At 47.7% G+C, this 21,221-nt stretch overlaps 2 protein-coding genes across 2 annotated transcripts; both read left to right on the top strand.

The window, feature by feature from the left end:
• Positions 1-2,115: 2,115 nt before the first annotated feature.
• LOC306946435 (cytochrome P450 2J2-like) lies at positions 2,116-10,592 on the top strand (the record flags this gene model as incomplete). Its single annotated transcript, XM_079535465.1, has 9 exons — positions 2,116-2,316; positions 3,826-3,988; positions 4,597-4,737; positions 6,531-6,691; positions 7,366-7,542; positions 7,902-8,043; positions 8,550-8,737; positions 9,666-9,804; positions 10,414-10,592. 9 exons carry the CDS (start codon positions 2,116-2,118, stop codon positions 10,590-10,592), a joined length of 1,491 nt encoding a protein of 496 aa, XP_079391591.1.
• Positions 10,593-13,500: 2,908 nt separating this feature from the next.
• LOC306947267 (cytochrome P450 2J4-like) lies at positions 13,501-19,551 on the top strand (the record flags this gene model as incomplete). Its single annotated transcript, XM_079536539.1, has 10 exons — positions 13,501-13,544; positions 13,629-13,833; positions 14,370-14,532; positions 14,749-14,898; positions 15,375-15,535; positions 16,715-16,891; positions 17,134-17,266; positions 17,736-17,923; positions 18,080-18,218; positions 19,376-19,551. The coding sequence occupies 10 exons, from the start codon at positions 13,501-13,503 to the stop codon at positions 19,549-19,551; spliced, it is 1,536 nt and encodes a 511-aa protein (XP_079392665.1).
• Positions 19,552-21,221: the final 1,670 nt, after the last annotated feature.

Consider the following 21,221-nt stretch of genomic DNA (forward strand, 5'->3'; position numbering starts at 1 on the left):
CCACAGTTTGTGCCCAATCCCAAAACCTGTAAATGATATTTCAAACCTAAGAGTGTTGGGTTGCAGATAGGCATCACCCTTAAGGAGGAATCCTGTGCTAACTAAGGTGCGAATCTGTCATGCAGTCTGTATGCAGCATAGCAGTCAATAAGTAGAAAAGCATATGGACAGTAAAGAGAAATAGAAATCAACATCTTTTGCCCAAAGATTATTTTCCATGAATATGTGATGTTGTGTTGCTGTTTTGTTTTTCTAAAAAAAATTAAAGCCTTCTAGAAAATGTTGAAGAAAATAAAAAATTACCATACATAGAATCCCAAAATTGCAGGGGTGGGAAGAGACCTCAAGAGATCATCAAGTCCAACACCCCTGCTGAAGCAGTCCCCTACAATAGGTCACATAGCTAGGCATCCAGATGGGTCTTGAATATCTCCATAGGAGACTCTACCATCACTTTGGGCAGCCTGTTCCAGTGCTCCATTCCCCTCACCATAAAGAAGTTCTTCCACATGTCAATATGGATCTTCCTATGTTCAAGTTTTGGACCATTATTCCTTGTCTTATCATTACATACCACCAAGAAGAGCCTGGCCTCATGCATTTGCCTCCCACCTCCCACCATAGATATTTATGAACATTTATCAGATTCCCTCTCAATGTTCTTTTCCCCTGGCTGAACAGATCCGGGCTCTACTAACATTCTCATCATAATTTCTAGGCCAGCCATTTTAAAATCATTATTGACAGTTCTTCATCATTATAAATGTGGTTTGTGAAGTGCAGTCCTTAAGTGGTGACATACGTATAGATAGACAGATATAAAAGACGTGGAAACACATCAAAGCTAAAATATTGGCAGCTGACACGAGGGTGGTTCACGGACGTGGAGGTCACTGTCGGTCCATTGCAGCCTTCCCCTGGACAGCATGAAGCTTTATTCAGAGGGGCTTTGAGGAAATCGGGGAGATTAAAATAAGTAAGTTCCAATCTCTCCTTTAGCCAACAAGCACATGAGCCTGCGTTCTCACTCTCAGAATTAAGCTCCTTTAACTCTCATCTAAGTTGAGCCTAGAGCTCTCACAGTGCTTCCCTTGTCCGAACTTCACCTGACTCCAGCAAAGCTGAGCAGGCTTTGGTGGGTGCTGAAGGCATCTAGGCCTTCCCAGACAGTGCTTAGAGCTTAACAGGATCAGCCCCTTGGCAACTTGCATGCTGTCCATCACCTCAGATGCCTTACACTTTTTAACTTACGCAATGCCCACCCATATGTAATTAGCTAAGTGAGTGTCATGGCTTTGTGATTTTTGGTTTTCGGTGTTCCACATCATAACACCATGTAGTGCACTGGAAGTTAAAGCGTTAATGCTCCAGTTCCAGGTACCTGTCCCGGTACGCCATAGAAGTCATGGGATCTGGCCCTTCCTAGTTGGGCGGTCTCTTACTGCCTGGCAGTGGGTGCTGGAGGGTGCCTTCCTAGCCGTTCCAAGCTTTTCAGGTTTGTCTGGTCTCAGGAACTCTTTCTCTTTCCTATTTTATTTGGTTTATTAGTCTCAATTTCAATTAGATTGTATTATATTGTGTTATCTTGCATTCTGATATCATAGTAAAATAAGTTTTCCTCCATAGATCATTGCCGCTGTTTCTTTTCCCTTCCTTGAGCCCAGCTCCCATCTTCCTACCCCCTTTCCCTTTTCCTTCCTATTCTGTGGGGCCGGGGGGGCCCAGGGGCCTACTGCCCCCCTGTCATGGGCATGGATTGATCTAGTTAACTCCGTGACAGTAAGCTGCTTTCTCTTAACCTCAAATGTTTGTAATGCTTCTAATCCCGGTTAGGTGTCTGTATAAAGGAGCTCCTTGTTAAGGGCGGAGGGGAGGAATTTTCTTCTATAAGGAAATTAGGTCCTTGACCGAGATGTAAAGCCAAAGGTTTGAAAGATTGCACTGGGCACAAGCTGTCTATGCAAAGCAGCTTGCCCGTGGCGAGTCCTGTCCCAGTGAGCCATGGGCATCCTCGTTATTTTTCTTCACTAGTCCGTCCTTACTCCTGTTTCAGCAAGTTTAACACCAGCATCAAGTGCTTTCCTGGGACGAAAAACCGGGAGTTCGTTAACCAACATGGAGTTTCGCTTTTGGCCCATTTCCCAGTTGGAAAAGCTGAACGCTTCGATGCTCTTGGCGGTTCTTGTCATGCTTCTTTTGATTACTGACTTTGTGAGGAAGAGGCGTCCCAGGAATTTCCCTCCAGGGCCACAGCTATTTCCTCTTGTGGGAACCATCGTGGATTTAAGGCAACCTCTCCATCTTGAGATGCAGAAGGTAAGATCTTCATGGACGTTTCTCCTACTATTAATATTGTATATTTTCAGTGGTTTTTGTCACCTATCAAAGGCAAAACGGAGGCAACTTCTGGTTTACAAGCTGTATAATAACAATGTAGGCAACTATTGGGTTTATCCCTTACCGCCATCCCCTCTTCCAAAGGAGTTGGACAGTTTCATCAGAAGGGAATTTGTACCAGAGGAAAGTCTGCATGTTCCTCCTTTTTCTTCCCATTTCAACACAACCATTGTGTGCTTCAGACCAGGAAGGGTTTGGAGGCTATGGGATAGTGGAACAGTGGGAAACAAACTTTGAACAAGGAACTTCGCCTCTGAAAATTGTATTGTCGTTGTCTGTGCCCAAAGATCTGCAATTTGCACCATTACATCTGAAAGAAAGACTAAGGTCCAAAGTTAAACACCTCTGTGGCTTCTTCTGTGTCACAGGAAGAGGCAGTGACAACTTTAGAAAGGTTTCTTTGACTCCCACCAAAGCCAACAACAGTGATAAGTGATACATGTGGAGTACCTTATCTGAGAGAGTGGGAGATAAGGTTCTGACGTGCTGGTTGCAAGTATCCTTCTGGTGATTGACTTTTAGTCTCTTGCTTCAATTTAAAAGAGGACCCCATCTCATCTACCCCAGCCATTAGCAGGGGTATCCCCAAGGGAACAGAGTATGCTCAGGTCATTTTAACATTTATAATTATTACTAATAAAATTAATCACATTCATCTGCATGCAAGCACTGGCAGAGCTGCCCATGTGATCCCAGGCTCATTTCAGTAGCCACCATGTGAGTTCACGGTGACCATGCATGTCCTCTCCTGCAGAGTCACACTAAGGAGCATGCACATTGAATTCCTTGGCAAATGAGGACCCAAGAGAGGATATAATTGTCCTCTGCCCTTATACATCAGGGAGCTAAATGCTGAAGAGGAGAGGCTAATGCTAGCAATGTCCATGCAAGGAAAATGGCTATAAATTGGCTATAAATGCATTCAGGCTTAAAATTAGAGGAAGTTTTCTGAGCATCAGCAGTTGGAGCCACTTTCTAACTGTGACAGCTGGAGCAAGAAATCTCACTACTTTAAACAAAGTTGGTGAAATAGACTGTGTTGTGCCTTGCTTTCAGCAGCAAGAGCCTGGTCTCAGTGACCCAGGTGGAGCCTTCTCCTCCTTCACTCTTTCAGTGAAGAAGAGGGAAGGAGCAGGTGCCCCTCAGTCAAAAAGTCCTTGGGTTCAAGTTAAATTGACACAACAACCTGGTAAAAGACAACATGCAAATCATCCCTGCCACACCACAGTTCACTTATATTCACTTATAATATTTCTTATGCCATCTCCAGCCTTTGCAGAATAGTTTAGGTTGGGTGGGACCCGTGGAAGACTTGGGTTTGGATTTTTCTTAAGCCCAACCCAATGCTCCAAGTGGAACTAAACTCAAAGTTAGATCCCAGGTCTTGTCCGTCTTCTTGCCCTCAGAGAGTAATGGACTCTCTTTCAGCTTACTGCAAGGTATGGGAACATCTTCAGCGTGCAGTTCGGAGGTCTGACTTTTGTGGTAGTCAGTGGGTACCAAATGGTGAGAGAAGCTCTTGTCCACCAGGCTGAAATATTTGCAGATCGGCCGCATATTCCACTTCTCCAAGAAATTTTTAGAGGCTTTGGTAAGTATAGCTTCCAAGATTTTGGCAATCTATTTGCAATGATAACAATTAGAGTGAAGGAGGCTGAATTCAGCCCTCAGTAACTGTGCCAATAAAAGCCTGTTGTAGAGGAAGACAAGAACTGAACTCAGCCTAATCTCACAGGTATATATTTGAATCTGTCTGGGATTTAGGGATAACACGGGGATCAACGTGATGTGTTGAGTCAGGTGAAAGACAAGAAACAAATGCAGGCTGTCCAGTGCTCCTTGAACAGTGTTCCCCTTGGATTTATCTCCCCTTTACTTTCTTTCCCTGGCTACACGTAGCTCCAGAGGCGGGTTCTGCTGCTCCTGCAGCAGCTCTGCCAGCAGCGTGATCGTACTCAGAGTATTTTGGCTTACACCTTTTTTTCCCACGCAAAGTGACAAAGAAGAAAATCCATAAAGCTAGATATTTAGCATAAGCCAATTACCCTTGAATTTTAATTCCCAGGCGAAGCTATAGCTTCCCAATGTCTGCTGTTCTTACTTGCTTTGGTTTGGGGTTTTTAAGACCGATTGCCATTTCTGAATCCTGTCACTCACATTCCACACAGAGCTAGCTTTTGTTTGCCTGTTTTTCTACAGGTCTCATATCCTCAAATGGGCACATATGGAGGCAACAGAGAAAGTTTGTCTTAGCGACGCTGAAAAACACTGTGGTCAGTTTTGAGTCAAAAGTGCAAGAAGAGAGCCAGTACCTCGTGGAGGCAATGGAGGAAGAGAAGGGTAGGTGGTCCTTGGGCAGCACTGTGCCCAAAGCTTTCAACAGCCTCTTACCAGATGAATTCACACCAGTGTGACTCCTAATATGCAGAGCAACTCCGCAGTAGCACAAATCTCTATCTTAGGTTTCCAGATTGTGCTTTTCAGGCCTGCCATTTCAGTTCTTCCTAATTAGAATTAAACGAATGTATACTCGGTGCTTATTAAAATCGGTATGTTTATGTGTCTAAGAAAGCCCTTTCTATAGCTGCAAAGGCAGAAATGCAGCTCTCATGATATCAAGCACATTCACTCAGAGGCTCCGTTAACCTCTGCTTGTCCTTGGCTTTGCAAAGTATTTTAAAACTTGTTTAGTCAGGCTTTCCTTTTGTATCATGCACAGATGAAGCGTGTGCTTTGCTCTTTTATGGTCCGGCTTTTAAGAAGTGCCAGAGAGATATTAGTAAGAATAATTTGTATGTTGGTATATGGGTGATGTAGCACTTCAGCTTTAAATAGAAGCAGATGGGGTTTAGCTAATTCTATGGAGCTATATATAGTAAACAAGAAAGATCTAAATAGGAATTGTGAAATTATATACTGAACTTGCTCCATTTTAATTGCAGTTGCTCTGAACAGGCCAAATACTTCATGTTGCCAATTGATTATAGTCCTTTATAGTCCTAATCAATAAACTAATTAAGCTGCAGTTTCAGGCCTTTCTTCCCATTAGTAATGACAAATAGTGATCTTGTCCATCACTCCAGTATCTGAGCACCAGCCCAGCTTAATTACTTTCTCAGAGTGGAGAGATGAGCAGTGCTGTGCACGGTGCCTTGCATCTCAACATGATGCTCCCCACTGCGCCGGCACAGCTCAGAGCCATGCTGGACTCATTACAGATATTACTCTCTCCTATCACGGCAAGTAGTGATGTGGGCTTTCTAAATGTGCCCTGGGAGATGGTAGCCTCTGCTCGATAGCTCTCCTGAGGAAAGCAGATGTGATGAGCATCACGCCACGCTTTGATCCTTTAGGAGCCAACGTGCATCATTAGGACCAGAGGGAATGGTTTCAAGCTATGGCAGGGGAGATTCAGGCTGGACATGAGGAAGTATTACTTTTCAGAAAGGGTGGTCAGGCAGTGGAATGGACTGCCCAGGGAGGTGGTGGAGTCACCGAGCCTGGGGGTGTTCAAGGAAAGGCTGGATGTTGTGTTGAGGGACGTGGTTTAGTGGAGCTATTGGTAATAGGTGAACGGTTGGACTGGATGATCTTTCAGGTCTTTTCCAACCTTGGTGATTCTATGATTCTATGATTCTATGATTCATGTCCATTGGCCATGTGAGCTATTGCTGGATTTTCCTGCTTGAATTCCCCGTGATGTGTGGCCAAAGGCCAATACAATGACACATTTGCAATGTGATTGGTCTTAAGTTTTCTGCCCCAGGCAAAGGTTTGGAGGGACCTTCTCTTGGTGTTTGATGGACACCAATGACGAGTTGGAGTAAACAAACCCAACAGCCATAACTACTTGTTACCACTGGGAAAAGGCTCAGATCCTGTTTCAGAAGCTCTGTGCTAACACTGGGGTCTGCTACAGCCTAGATGTAAGGGGATGTCCTTGGAGAAAGGATGCTGGGGCACACAGCACCCAGCTTTTAGAGGTAGTGGGGATCCCAAGACAAGGGTGAAGTCTCAGCATCACCATGAATAGGTAGTAGGTGAGGCCTTACCCCATTTTCACATCTGTTGTGTACAGTGCTATATCTGAGATTGAAGACCGAGCCTCACAGTTTTCATTTTGTTCCCCTCAGGGCAACCGTTTGACCCTCATTACAAAATTAATAGTGCTGTTTCAAATATTATCTGTTCCATAACTTTTGGGAACCGCTTCGACTACCACGACAGCAACTTCCAGGAATTACTGCACTTGCTCGCAGAAACACTGCTGCTGATAGGAAGCTTCTGGGGCCAGGTAAAACCAGACTGCTGCTTTTGTAATTTCAGCTCCATGTAAGTGCTTGGAAATGAGTTTCTAAGGTACTGAAGTAATCTGCTTTTCCCTGTAGAAAAAGAGTCGTGTTGTAAGAGAAATGACCATGGGTATTAATTTACATGGGGCTGGGTTAATCCATTAAATCCATCAAGAAAGCAAGCGAGTTAAAATGATTGAGGTACATGGAGGAAAAAAGATTGTGGGATTGTAAAGTCAACCTTGTACCAAGCAGAACAGAAGAGCAATGGAAGAAAGAAAAAAATACCTTTTAAATATCTACATCTCCACAAAAAGAAAATAGTAGCACTCAGTCAAAATTCCCATCTCCTCCCTTCTACCACTTTCCCAACCAAATTCTGCACTGCTTGTATTATGTGACAAGATGAATGAGATCCTAAGTTTATTACCAAAATAGATGGCTCTGGGGGCTGCCATAGCTTCTGTATTGCCACACACCTTGGACCGGACAAATTGGTCCCTGCCAACCCCAACACCAGTGGGCTCCTCCTCATTGACTTAATTGAGCTTTGTCTCAAAACTGATTTATCCTTTGAGCAAGTGGAACTAACAATTTGTACTACAATCTCAACTGTGAGACCTGACCTTTTTTCACCCCAGTAAGTGCTTTTGTGCTCTGTTTGATTTCTCACCAGCTGTATAATGCTTTCCCTCTGATAATGAGATGGCTACCAGGGCCCTTCAGGAAAATCTTCAGGCACTGGGAGAAACTTCAGCGTTTTGTGAGGGGAGTGATTGCAAAACACAAGGAGAACTTGGACCAGTCTGACTTGGGAGATTACATTGACTGTTACTTAAAGGAAATAGAAAAGGTGAGAGGGAAATACCTAAGGCCACTTAAAGCTTGATCACAAAAATGAGCAGACAAGACTCAAGGCAATTTTGTTAGAAGAGCTTTTTCCTCCCTTACCTCTTTCATGTCAGACTTTTTAGCAGCAGCAGGAGTTTGATCGCTTTGAAAACACATTGATTTTTATATATTTTTTTTTCATTTGGAAGTATTTACACTTTATCTTCTATTTCTCATTCTGTCAACTGGCATAGGAGGGCTCTCGGGGAACTTATTCATGATCCTATGAGAATTTGCAGGAGGGTGTTTTGGTTTTGGGTTGGGTTTTTGAAAGCATCCCCTCCCTAATAAGCACTTCTACTGTCTTTTTTTTTATGTAAGTTTAAGGATGACACCAACTCCTATTTCCATGAGGAAAATCTGCTCTGCTCCACACTGGACCTCTTCTTGACTGGGACAGAGACAACAGCAACCGCCATCCGTTGGGCTCTGCTCTACATGGCTGTGTATCCCCACATTCAGGGTAGGGCCACTGGTGGGTCCTTCATCACATAGCCTGAAACCAGATGAGTGAAACAGAAAACTGAGTTGTTTGTAGGCTCACCACACAGGCTATGTGCAGTGGAAATGCTAAGTCACTGCTTGAATCACTGATTGAGCACCTGGTGGGAAGGCAGGGCAAACACAGGGGAGCTCAGGTGCATGCAATGTACCTGAGTGACTTGAAAGAGTGGAGCCAGGAGCCACTCTTTCCCAGACCTCACTTAAGGGTTGGCAGAGGAGGTGAGAGCATCTTGTTTGAGATCTCTGCCTATTCAAGGATTGTGTGAGCCTTCCTGAGGTAAGTGAATTCTTTTTGCTTTTTCTACACCTACTGTTATTACATCTGAGCAGCCCATCCCTCACCTTAGTACAAGACCTTGCTGTCCTTCCTTCTTGTAACAGATGTGCTTGTGGCCTGGCTTTCTCATTTAGAAGTCTTTGAGCACACACACATATATATGTATTTTTTTGTTGTTGTTTCTGTAGAGAAAGTGCAGCTTGAAATTGATGCTGTGATTGGCCAGTGCCGCCAGCCCACCATGGAGGACAAGGAGCACATGCCCTACACCAGTGCAGTGCTGAGCGAGGTGCTGCGAATGGGCAACATCGTGCCCTTGGGAGTGCCCAGGATGTCCACCAATGACACCACCTTGGCTGGCTTCCACGTGCCCAAGGTATGCCCAGGACACAGCCCTCCCCTCACCCTGTTAGCATGGGGTCTCCACAGCCCCCATCCCAAACCTCACTTGGAGGCACCAACCTGCAGCATCTTGCAACATCTCTCATCTGTGGAGTAGTCCTGGCAGATGCTGTAGGGCTGTTTGGATCTCACCTCTTTATGGGAGAGAACGGTGAGATTCTATTTTGTTGGTCATCACTTTCATATTTTTTTTCAAGGCTTATCTCTCAGGTTTTACAGAAGATGACTTGCATGAATTTTGGAAGCAGAGGTTCAAGAAACACAGGAAAGCAAGCAGTTTGGATTTGTTAATTCCACAGAGTATTAGAGAACATCTATTAAAATAGCCCTTGATAAATGCCAAGTAATAGTTATTGATGAATGTACACTGTTCTGACATTATGAAAGCAAATATGAGATTTGGATAGATTGAGTCTCTTGCACAGACATGATCAGTTGCTTCTTGGCAAATTAAAAATTAAAAGTTCTGGGCATTTTGCTGTGCATTGATTAGAGCATTTTTTTTTTTAATTTCTCCTAATGGAAGATAGGAAGGTAAACCAGATACAGTTTTAATAAAAAGTAAAGTAAAGCAGGTTGATTGACAATTACTTGGTGAAGTTGTTTTCAATCCCTATGATAAGACAACTTGATTGATTTAAAAGTGAATTCATATTAACATCACCACTAACAGCAGCACAAGGTATGGATCAGCAGCATGGAGGTGGACAGTGGCACATTGAAGTGAACAGTCCTGCAGGCTTTTGCGCTCATTTAACCATGTTGGTTTGGAAAAACATTTTGTGTGTTTAAAAAAAAAAAAGAAGTATCTTGCTTCATGTGTGTAGAAAAGAGCTAATAGTAACCCAGGCTGGCAGCATGTTGGCTTTTCATGGAACCTCTTGTTTCCCCCACCCTTTCAGGGTACCACGCTGATGACCAGCCTGACTTCAATAATGTTTGACAAAAACGTGTGGGAGACTCCAGACTCCTTTAATCCTGAACACTTCCTGGAGAACGGCCAGTACAGGAGGCGGGAGGCTTTCCTGCCCTTCTCTGCAGGTAAGAAGATGGATGGGGAGATGGTTTTGCTTTTTGTAATGCTTTTTCTTTACCCCATTGGAGTGGGGAGAGAACTGTTCCCAGTCTGATAGCAGCTCATGCCTGGCATTTCCCACAGTGAAAATCCCCTAGTAGTTAATACTGACTGCTGTGGGCAGGAGGGAGATCAATTTGTTATCGCAGGATGAAAAACAAGGCTTTTTCCTTCTGTGTGAGTTGGGTAAATGGGTGCTTTTTTTTTTTCCTTTTTTTTTTTTTTTTTTTTTTTTTTCTTTTGAGTGTTCCCCCTTTGCTTATCTGAACGGTTTCATCTCTCTGCTGAGCTGGGAACTTCTGGGGACGTGTTCTGCACGATGTGTGGGTGAACATTGCCACCTAACCTTGCTAGGAAGAAAAGCTCCTGCAGCCTTTTCAATGCAGCATGGGTGAAAGGAGCCTGGAGGCTGCAGAGACCCCAGGCCAGTGCCCTTGGTCTGCAAGCACTGTCCTTCTCTGTGTCCCTTGGCACCAGTGACCCCCTTGCACAACACCCTCCCTTCTGTGAGAACAGCAATTAAGGGTGATGCTTAAACTCTGGACTGAGTGTGGTTTTCTTTGCTCCTCTTCCAGGCAAGCGTGCCTGTCCTGGTGAGCAGCTGGCCAGGACTGAGCTCTTCATCTTCTTCACTTCCCTGCTGCAGAAATTCACCTTCCAAGCTCCATCTGCCACTGTGCTGAGCTTTGCCTTCACAATCAGCCTCACGCGCTGCCCCAAGCCCTTCCAACTCTGCGCCCTGCCTCGCTGCTGAGGGCAAGATGGAAAGCATTCCCTTCTCAGCTGTCCCATTAGGTTGCAGGCTGCAGTGCTGGGACTCCTCACAGCCAGCAGCCCTGTGTGGTGTGTGGACAGGGGGGAGGGCAGGAGGGCTGCATTCTGCACACCTCAGTGAGGACAAGCACTGCACCCTTGTGCTCCTACTCCTTTCCCTGATCAGTTTGATAAAATACATGAATTCAAAAGCCTTATTGCTTTATTTTCACCCTCAGCAACGCCAAGGAAGTGGCTGTCAGTTGTAAGCCATGGGCACACTTGTGCTTGCTGTGTCTCTTCTATAGTGGGCATGTTCATCACCCAGAGACCTTGCAATCGCTAAAACTCAATGCTGCTGCACAGTGAATGGCCATGGGCTGTGTGTTTGGGGGCCTTCCTGCTCACTAGGGGTGGCTGTCTGCACATATGAGACCTAGGCTCATACCCATTGCTTTAATGGACAGCTAGCTGCCAGCGCAGATCCTGACCTCAGGATTGGTGCAGCGTGCGTTCCCCACAAAGCACTGTTTCTGCTTTGCAATGGGAAGTCAATACCTAAATATAATACATTGCAGAGGAAACATAAACATCCTTTCTTTTTTTTTTCCCCCTTCCATATGTATATAGAAATTTAAATAAGATGGTAGAAGTATCTTATTGGCTGGCCCATGGGTGTCTAAACTTTTGACTGGCCTGGGCTGCGTTGAATGAAGAGGAATTCAGTGATACACCTTTGCTTTGTATGTGCTTTCATCTCAGATGCCACTTTGGCAGACTGCCCCTCTGCTGCCATCTGAATGAACCACTGCAATGAAAATAATAGGGTATTGGTGGGAAGATCCAACCTCTACTGCCATACCACCAACAGCTGCCTCTGTTGTCAGGGGCTGACATAAGGCAGGAGGCACTACTTTTGGAGCAACCCTTATATATTATACAGTTAATGTCTATAAGTAACAAAAGTTATTTTAGCTTTTAATATTGTTATTAAAACTTAAAAAAAAAGTGAGAGAGAGCAATAAAGCCTTAAAACCAGTGGGATGCGTGGCCTCATTGTTGTGCCGCTAATGCATCAGCCTGGTTCTGTGGCAGGGACTGCAGCTCTCAAGGTGTTCACCACAGATTTTGGATGAAATTTTATTCTTCTTGTGCTTCAACCTTGAAAACAGTTATCAAGGGAAGCTGCTTGGTGGGAAGTCCCAAGATCTGCCTCTAACACAGGTCAGGGCCATTTCCACAGCACAGCGCTGGGCTGTGGTTGATGGACGTTCTCTTCTGCCCATGTGAGGGTCTCTCTTCATTACTTCATTAGGAAGTATTACTTTTCAGAAAGGGTGGTCAGGCAGTGGAATGGACTGCCAAGGGAGGTGGTGGAGTCACCGAGCCTGGGGGTGTTCAAGGAAAGGCTGGATGTTGTGCTGAGGGACATGGTTTAGTGGGAGCTATTGGTAATAGGTGAACGGTTGGACTGGATGATCTCTTAGGTCTTTTCCAACCTTGGTGATTCTATGATTCTATGATTCTATTCTATGAAGATTATTCCAAGTCTGCAACTCAAATTTAATACTTCAAAAGCCCATGTCGCCTCCTATCTGCTCTTACTTGCAATATATTTGCGAGAAATATATATTTTTTTCTTTCTGTTTCTCCCTCTGACCTTTCGTAAGTGACTTTTCTACGCACGCTCTCGTAGGATAGTGGATAGCTAACGGGAAAACAGGATTACATCAGGCTTCATTTCCACTGGGCTTGGACGCCTTCCCAGGCAAGCGCTGTGCTGCCGCGCAGTTGCTGTGCAGTGACAGATCTGCGCCGCAGGGGAGAGTCCTCTGCACATCCCATGCCGGCATTCATGCTCTCCTAACTCTCATCCTATTGCGTTTTTAATTAACTTTTCTCTGTTACAGGCGCGTTTATTTTATTCCTGATACAGAAGACATAAAATATCTGTGGGCTTTTGTTTTTTTCACGTATGGAATTTCTAAAGCCATTCTGGAGTGGACAGTGACTTCTCTCCATTTGTAGTCTGACCTCTGGAGCATGGGTACAGCTCTTTTATTTGCACAGCGTGAGCAAACACAAGCTGTTCTATTCCCTCATATCGACTTTCCCTCTTACCTTAACGAAACCTTACATACTCACGCTCCCCTCTGGGAGGGAATAAATGGTTGCAATCTTCCTTTATCTACATCGAAAAGCTATAATTTAAGGATCTCTCCACAAAAAAAAAAAAAAAGAAAAAAAAAAGAAAAAAAAAGCAGAAGGCATAATGGTGTTTAACTTAAGAGCAGAGCATCCCATGTGAGTGCAGGGGAACGCTTCAGGTTTCAGGAAAAGGTTGAATTTATTAAAGTTGATCATACGATCGCAGCAGCTTCGCTGCGCAACGGCACTCGGGAGCCTCCGAGCAGCGCCTTCATCCGGACAAATCCATTTTGCCACAGCTGCCGACCCCAAACAGAAGCAGTCCGCACCGCCCAACGCATCACGAGTGCGGGCTGCGGCTGCGCGGCGCGACGGGAACGCGGCAGTTCTCAGCCGGCAGCAAAAGAATTCCTCGAAAGGGACGGGACGGGAGCGGGGCCGGTGTCACCGCCGGGCAGGACGCGCTCGTCCCTCCGCAGCGCTCAGCGCCGTCTGCGCCCTGCCGGCACCGCCCCGGGGCAGCGGAGCCTCGGGCCGTGAGTCAGAGGCGCTGTGGGAGCTCCGTGCAGCCTTATCTCGCGTCCGTCGTGGCCCGGCTCCGTGTGCGGCTGTGCGCGGCGGGGAGGCGACGGCCGCGAGCGGGGACCGTGACGGTGAGGGAGGGCCGTGCGGGAGCCGCCGGGCTGTGGGAAGGCGGCGGTGGGAGACGGGAGCGGAGCGGGGAGCTGCCGGTGCGCTGAGGGTGGGCTGTCGTCGGCGAGATGAGAGATGCGCGGGTGGCGTCGAGGAGGGCTTTGGCGAACGCGTGTGGCTGAGGCTGAGGCAGCGGCGGCCCAAAGGCAGCCCCGAGGCCGGGCCGGCCCGAGCCCCTCTGCGGTTGTGCCCACAGCTGCGGCCGCACCATGCTGCGCTTCCTGTGGGACAGCGTCTCCCTGCAGATGCTCTTGGTCTTCCTCTTGGTCTTCCTGCTGGTCGCTGACTACATGAAGAGGAGAAAGCCCAAGGACTTCCCCCCGGGTCCTTTTGCCCTGCCGTTCCTGGGAAACGTGGAATTTCTGATGGTTATCAATGACCCCATTGGCATAGTGCAAAAGGTAAGGGGATTCACAACATGTGGTACTGGCCAACACAATGCAGTCTAATTCCAGTCACTTCCATGGCCCACAGAGGGGCTCTTCATGAGTGGGGAGGACGTTTAGCCCATGATCATCAAGGTGGGTGATCTTTGCCCAGGACTACACAGCCACATCCTTGGGGCAAAGGGCATGGGACAGAACCATGGGTTCCACTTCAGCTGTTGGTTGTTCTGAGGACAAGTGTGACTGGGAAAGGAGTTAAACACCAGGTGAAAATCCTTGCTCAGCTAAGTCTTGCAAAGCCTGGAAAATACAGCCTGGAGGGTTTTACCCCAACTTCAGAAAACTGATAGGAGAAATGAGGAAAAAGTCTGCACACAATCAAGCCAACACTTGTGCAGCCATTCTGCTGCCTCTCTCAGGCTCAGTTTGCCCTATTTCCACTGAAGTCTGCCTGCCCTTCTCTGTGGGTGTAGGATGCCAAGGCTTTTCTTCTCCCAGCAAAAAATGTCATTGCAAATGTACCCTCATATACTTAATTACCTCATCCCCAGCTTACTGAAAAACATGGAGATGTCTTCAGCATGCAAATAGGCAGCCAGTCATTTGTGATTGTAAATGGGCTGCCACTGGTCAAGGAAACCCTTGTGAGCCAGGGAGAGAACTTCATGGATCGCCCAGAAATTCCTATCAACACAGATGTCTTTGGCAACTTGGGTGAGTTATCAATAGAGTCTTATATCTAAAAAGCATTGATTTTTTTTTTTTTTTGAACCTGCCAGGAGGAAAGCTGGAGGAAATGCCCTGGCTTGACATTCATTCTGAGCAGTAGCATGAGCATGGTTGAGCCTCCTTTATAAAGGCAGATGTCCTCCATCATCTTCGCCTTGCTGAGGACATCTGTCTTTGCTCACTGTGGAATGCTTCTGCCAGGGCTGGTCTTCTCCAATGGGCACCTGTGGAAGCAGCAGAGAAGGTTCACCTTGACCACCCTCCGAAACTTTGGCCTGGGGAAGAGGAGCCTGGAGGAGCGGATCCAGGAGGAGTGCCGGTTCCTCACGGATGCGTTCAGGGATGAGCAGGGTGAGGAGCACTTCCCTCAGCAGTTGTGCTGAAGGCAGAATCCACCCTGGACCATTTTAACTAAACCTACACAAAAGCCTGCTGAAATGTACCTCATTTCACAGGGAATGCTAGCAACCTGCCAGCATCCCATTTTCTTTATAAGGATGTTTTGCCCTCAGATTAACTGATAGATGCAGCTGTGTAACACTCAAAACAGTACTCTTACCCCACCTTTGTCAGATTGCTGAATTTCAGACCTCTAGAAAATTCCATGAGCCTGTTAGTACTAATGTTCACAATTAATTCCTATGATGTTTCCTCTTCTGCAACCATTTCAAGTCTTTCCTTCCAAAGTAAACAACCATCTCCAAGAAGGTGTTCCACTGGATACCATTTATTTCACTTATTGAACATTTTCCCTCTGATGCTGCCACTTTCTTCTCCTTTTCTGTGGAGAGAAGAAGAGAATTGATTGTTCCCTTTTCTATCTCCAGGAAATCCTTTCAATCCTCACCTTAAAATCAACAGTGCTGTTTCAAACATCATCTGCTCCGTCACCTTTGGCAATCGGTTTGAATACCATGATGAGGACTTCCAAAGCTTGCTGCGGATGATGGATCAGACTGTTACCCTCCAAGGGAAGATAATGAGCCAGGTACAGCCCTCCTGCCCCCAGCACTGGTAGCATGCAGATTTGGAAGGCAGTGTTTCTTCTCTGGAGTCAACCACAAAACCTTGAGCACTTTTTAGATTCTGTGAATGTCCTGAGTTGGAAGGGACCCATAAGGGTTATCAAGTCCAGTTCCTGGCTCCATATAAAAGAATACTTACGGTCCAAACCCTATTTTTGAGAGCACTGTCCAAACGTTCCCTGAGCTCAGTTAGCTCAAGGCTTTGCCCACTGCCCTGAAGAGATGTCCTGTGCTCCCCTCCCTATGGGGCAGGACCTTACTCTGTCCTGACACAGCTCCATGCCAGTCCCTTGGATCCTGCTGCCAGAGAGCAGAGCTCAGCACAGCCCCTTCACCCTGTGAGGAGCTGCAGGCCACCATGATGAGCTGCAGGGCCACCATGAGGCCTCTCCTCATTCTCCTCCACGGTGAACAAATCAAGGGACCTCAGCACTTCCCATACATTTGCCTTCTAGACCTTTCTCCATCTTCTTTGCACTCCTTTAGTGCTCTCCAATAGTTTCATATCCTAATATATTGCAGCGCTCAAAACTGCACACACTGCTTAAGGTGAGGCCATCACCAACCACAGAGGTCAGGTCAAATACAGGAGATGGTCTCTCCTCTGAGACCATGAAGACACAGCCTTGAAGGGTTATGTGATCCTTCTCCACCTCTGGATGCATCCTGGTGAAGATGCAGTCCCCAGTGATCACAAAGCTGAGCTACCTCAGCTGGTTTTCCTGTGCTTTGGGAAGGAGCTGAATACAGTAGAGGGTTTGGGCAGGGCCCAGGGGAGGTCATGGGAAGAAGCAATGATAATGTTGCTAAGGACGTTCATTGCCATTCATCATACGGTTGCACAGAGGCCTTCTTCATGAAATTTCATTCAGCCATATTTTCAAGCTGTGCAATGTTCACATTGCTCCATTTCACTCAGCATCACCACCTCCACTGAGTGCCAGGCTTCTTGCTGTAACTCTGAGGAATGCAGTAGTTCCTCTGACAGTGGAGACAGCAATCCTTTGTCATGCTCTTCTGGTGAGGAGTTAATTCCATCTACTCCAGCACTGTAGGGTTGTGGCTTTGCAGGCTTTTCAAGTCTTGAAAACAGAAGGGGTTTCAGTCCTTTACTCAGTTTTCCTCTTTTTTTCTGTCCAAAGCTGTACAATGCTTTCCCCTTCATAATGAAGTACCTCCCTGGATCCCACCAAACTGTTTTTAAAAACTGGAAGTTGATGAAAAATTTTGTGTGCAATGTGATCAGCAAACACAAGGAAGACCTGAACCCCTCAGAGAGCCGAGACTTCATCGACAGCTACCTGCAGGAGATGGCCAAGGTCAGCAGTGTGGAGCAAGGCCTTCCTCAGTGGGGACAGGAGATCAGGAGGGCTGAGAAACAAACCAGATGCTACCTGAGCTGCTGGTGTGTCCATATGTGAGCTCAGGATGGACATCGGGTTTGGGGCATCCACTGGAGGGATGAGAATGCAGCTTCTGCCAAAAGCCTTGGGGCAGAACTGTGTGGGTTGTTGAGGAAGCCCTCGCTGCTCATGTGACACTAACACTTGGTTTTCTGAAGCCCAATGGCAGTGACTTCTGTGAGGATAACCTGGTGGCATGTACTCTTGACCTACTGTTTGCTGGGACTGAGACCACCTCCACAACCATCCGCTGGGCCCTGCTGTATATGGCCGTGTATCCAGAAATTCAAGGTACAGGTAGCAGCAGGGCTGTGTGCTTCCTGGGTTTTGCCTGTGTGGTTTGGTAAGAGAGTCACTCTTTTGAAAGACCATCAGGAATCCTTCTATACTCAAGCAGGAGAGATGCAAAATACTGTTTTGTTTATTTGCTCATGTGTGTGCTTTGTCTATTTTAACACTTGCCCTGGTAATTTTGTAATGCTTTACCTTGGAACCAAGAGACAGATGTGGCCACCAGTCATAGAAGCACTGGAGACCCCTGAGGGCTTTCCAGCAGAGGCGGCAGGAGCTTTACACAAGGCACAGGGCCCATTTAGTAGGTGGAGTGATGAACTCACAGAGCGGTGCCATGAGTCCCCTGGTGGCACAGGATTGACCTGGGATGGTCCTTGGGGGACCCGCACAGCAAACGTTATCTGTTATCCCCAGGAGATCCATGGCTTTTGCTGCACTATAGCTGATCCCTGCTCTTTCCAAACAGCCCGTGTGCAAGCCGAGATTGATGCTGTCATTGGGCGGACACGACAGCCAGCCCTGGAGGACAGGAACAGCATGCCCTACACCAACGCTGTCATCCATGAAGTGCAGAGGAAAAGCAACATCATCCCTTTGAATGTCCCAAGACAGACAGTGAAGGACACAGTCCTGGCTGGCTTCCGGGTGCCCAAGGTAACCCCATCCTAAGCACTGAGGTCTGAGCAGGAGTCTCTCCCATTTCTCCATCTATGCAGGAATCAGTATAGTGACCAGGAGGTAGGGTAAAAATCCCCCTCCTGTTGGCAGTGGCAGAGAAAGTGCAAAGTGATTTTCTTTCTCTTGTCTCAGGGCACTATTATGATTGCAAATATATCCTCTGTGATGTTTGACAAGAAGGAATGGGAAACCCCTCACAGTTTTAACCCTGGGCATTTCCTGAAGGACGGTCAGTTCTGGAAAAGGGAGGCTTTTATGCCATTTTCTATAGGTAAGATCAGCTGCAGTTCGATGCTTCTGTGCTGAAGCACTGGGAGGAGGCTTCCACTGCACAAGGGAGACCCTGAGCAAATTTGTGATGGAAATAGCAAACGTTGGCTCCACCATGGGAGCTGCTGCTTGCCCCCTGCATATATTGGTGAAAAGCAGCCCCTTCCTCACCAGTCACCATGGCCCCCCCCCCCAAAGCACCAACAGCACCATCTCTTAGGCCTTTTAACAAATGCACGAGACTACAGAAATTCCAGAGACCCCAAAAATGCATTCAGCAAGGTGAGAGCAGTGCTCTGTGCTCTCACTGAGAAGAGGGTTGGCCAGCAGGGACAGGCAGGGGATAGTCCCTCCCTGCTCTGCCCTCGTGAGGCCCCATCTGGAGTACTGCATCCACATCTGGAGACCCCAGCACAGCAAAAGTATGGAGCTGTTGGAGACAGCTAAAGGAGGGAAGGATTAGATTGGATGTCAGGGAGAAGTTCTTCACAGAGAGTGGTGAGGAGATGGAACAGGCTGCCCAGAGAGGTTGTGGATATTCCATCCCTGGAGGTGTTCAAGAGCATGTTGTATATGGCCTTGGACAGCCTCATCTAGTACCAGATCTGGAGATTGGTGGCCCTGCCTGTGGCAGGGGGGTTGCAAGTTGCTGATCATTGGGGTCTCTTCCAACTCAAGCCATTCTGTGATCCTATGATGCATTCCCACACAGCTGAGGTCAATGGGCTTTGCCACCACCACCACAGCATCTTGTCCTGGCCAGCATCTTCCTTGTGGAGAGTGATTTTAGCATCTCCAATTTCCTGCCCTAGCATGGCACGCTTTCTCTGGTGATTTGGTTCCATTCCCTGGAGTCCAGCCAGGCACACAGGGATTACATGTGAAGCACTGCTCATCCCAGCAGGGTAGGGTAAAATGTGTGTGTCTACACTGACATGCATGTGCCCTCACTGCAGCACCCAGCTGGGGACAGATCGTGCTACAGCTCCATGAGGAGCTCAGCTGGGATGGCAGTCCTGGTGCTGGAGATGTAAGGTGGGCACGGGGATGCGGGCAGGGTGATGTTCCTGCAGGAGCTGTGTGCCGAGGCTTTTCCAGCAGAGAAAGCAGCTGGGCAGCCAGCAGGGCTGAATGGGCGCTGGGCGGCTGTCTCCGCAGGGAAGCGCGCCTGCCTGGGTGAGCTGCTGGCCCGCGCCGAGCTCTTCCTCTTCTTCACGGCTCTGCTCCAGAAATTCACCTTCCAGGCTCCCCCAGACACCATCCTCGACCTCAGATGCATTCTGGGCATCACCTTGGCCCCGCAGCCCTACAAGATCTGTGCAGTGCCTCGATAGGAAGCACAGCCACTGCTCTTGGAGGAGGAATGTCTCAGCTTTGGCACAGATGCACAAACTGAGCGTTCATCAGCCACCATGTGCCATGCTGACAACCTCCTCACGTGTTCTGTTTCTTTCTAAGCAATTGCAGAATAATTTCTTTTTACAAGCAGATCTTGCAGGCTGTGTCAGATGAGAAGGTCTATCAGCACTTGATGGGCTGGGGCACTTCTGGGCTTGCAGCCCAGCAATGCCAGTGGATGAGGAGCTCAGGACTTTTTTAATTCCATGCTGGATGGCCATGCATCACAGCTGTGGATCAGTACTGATAGAGAGCAACACCTGAGCTCATCTCACTATACTGGTAAAAGCAGTAATTGCAAACAGTTCCTACTTTGAACTTAGGAAAGCAATTTGTCAAAAGAAAAATACCAAAATGCCCTGTGATATCTCTCTCTCATGAGCATTAATAAATCCCAATTGAAGCATTTTTGATGTGCAGCATTTTGCAAAGTAGTGACCAGCACAGCCTTTTCAGCACTGCCTGCAGTCTCCAGCCATGCAAGCATTTGGGGCAGCAGGGGGTGGGGTATAGAGCCATGCTGAGCTGCACAGCACCAGCTGTCCCTTAGCAGAAAGGAGGGCACAGGAACAGCACAGGCCATTCTTTCCAGAGCTGATGAATATTCATGATCCAAGCTCTATGAGCAAACCAGCAGGAAAACCACCAAAGTTGGTGGCTGAGTTCTGCCACATCACTGCAATTAATGCAGTGACAGGCACTCAGAGGATGACAAGTGCCACTTCTGACATCTGTTTCTAAAATAGCAGCACCTGGAGCCATAGCAAATACAGGTCCTGTCTCCTAGTGTTACCTCAGTAGTCTTCTTTTCCCTCCCCCAATCCTGAGTGCTCTCCTCAACACTGGACAGGCAGCAGTGAGGAAGGCTGAGCTGGCACTGCAGTGCTGCCCAGGATGAAATGCAGCGGCCATGACCAGGTTCAAAACCTGATGTGGAGATTACACACTGCCTTCTCAGCATTTCTGCTCACCTCGTGCACTTCTCCCCTCTGGTCTACCTGGAAGTCCCTGCAACTTTACTGCTTTCTTATCTACACACACTGCCTCATGGGAGACAATAAATGGCTGCAATCTTACTTTTCTTCCCTTCCTGATGTTTTTAATGGGAAGAAGACACAAAAACATTCACTTCAGGAGCGCAGCATCTCATGTGAGTGCAAGGGAATTTTTGTGAGTGCTTTAGAGTTCATGTAAAAGCACGGATTGAACTTTCTCAGGTGAACGCAGCAACTACTTTCACGCACTTCCGCATTTCCGCAGCCACAGCTGCCGCCCCCCAAACAGAAGCAGCCCGCACCGCCCACTGCATCACGGAAACGGCAGTTCTCAGCCGGCAGCAAAACAGCGCGGCCGGCAGCAAAAGAATTCCTCGAAAGGGACGGGACGGGAGGGGAGGAGGGCAGGGAGCGGGGCCGGTGTCACCGCCGGGCAGGACGCGCTCGTCCCTCCGCAGCGCTCAGCGCCGTCTGCGCCCTGCCGGCACCGCCCCGTGGCAGCGGAGCCTCGGGCCGTGAGTCAGAGGCGCTGTGGGAGCTCCGTGCAGCCTTATCTCGCGTCCGTCGTGGCCCGGCTCCGTGTGCGGCTGTGCGCGGCGGGGAGGCGGCGG

Source organism: Tetrao urogallus, assembly GCF_951394365.1.
Source record: "Tetrao urogallus genome assembly, chromosome: 5".
NCBI lineage: Eukaryota > Metazoa > Chordata > Aves > Galliformes > Phasianidae > Tetrao > Tetrao urogallus.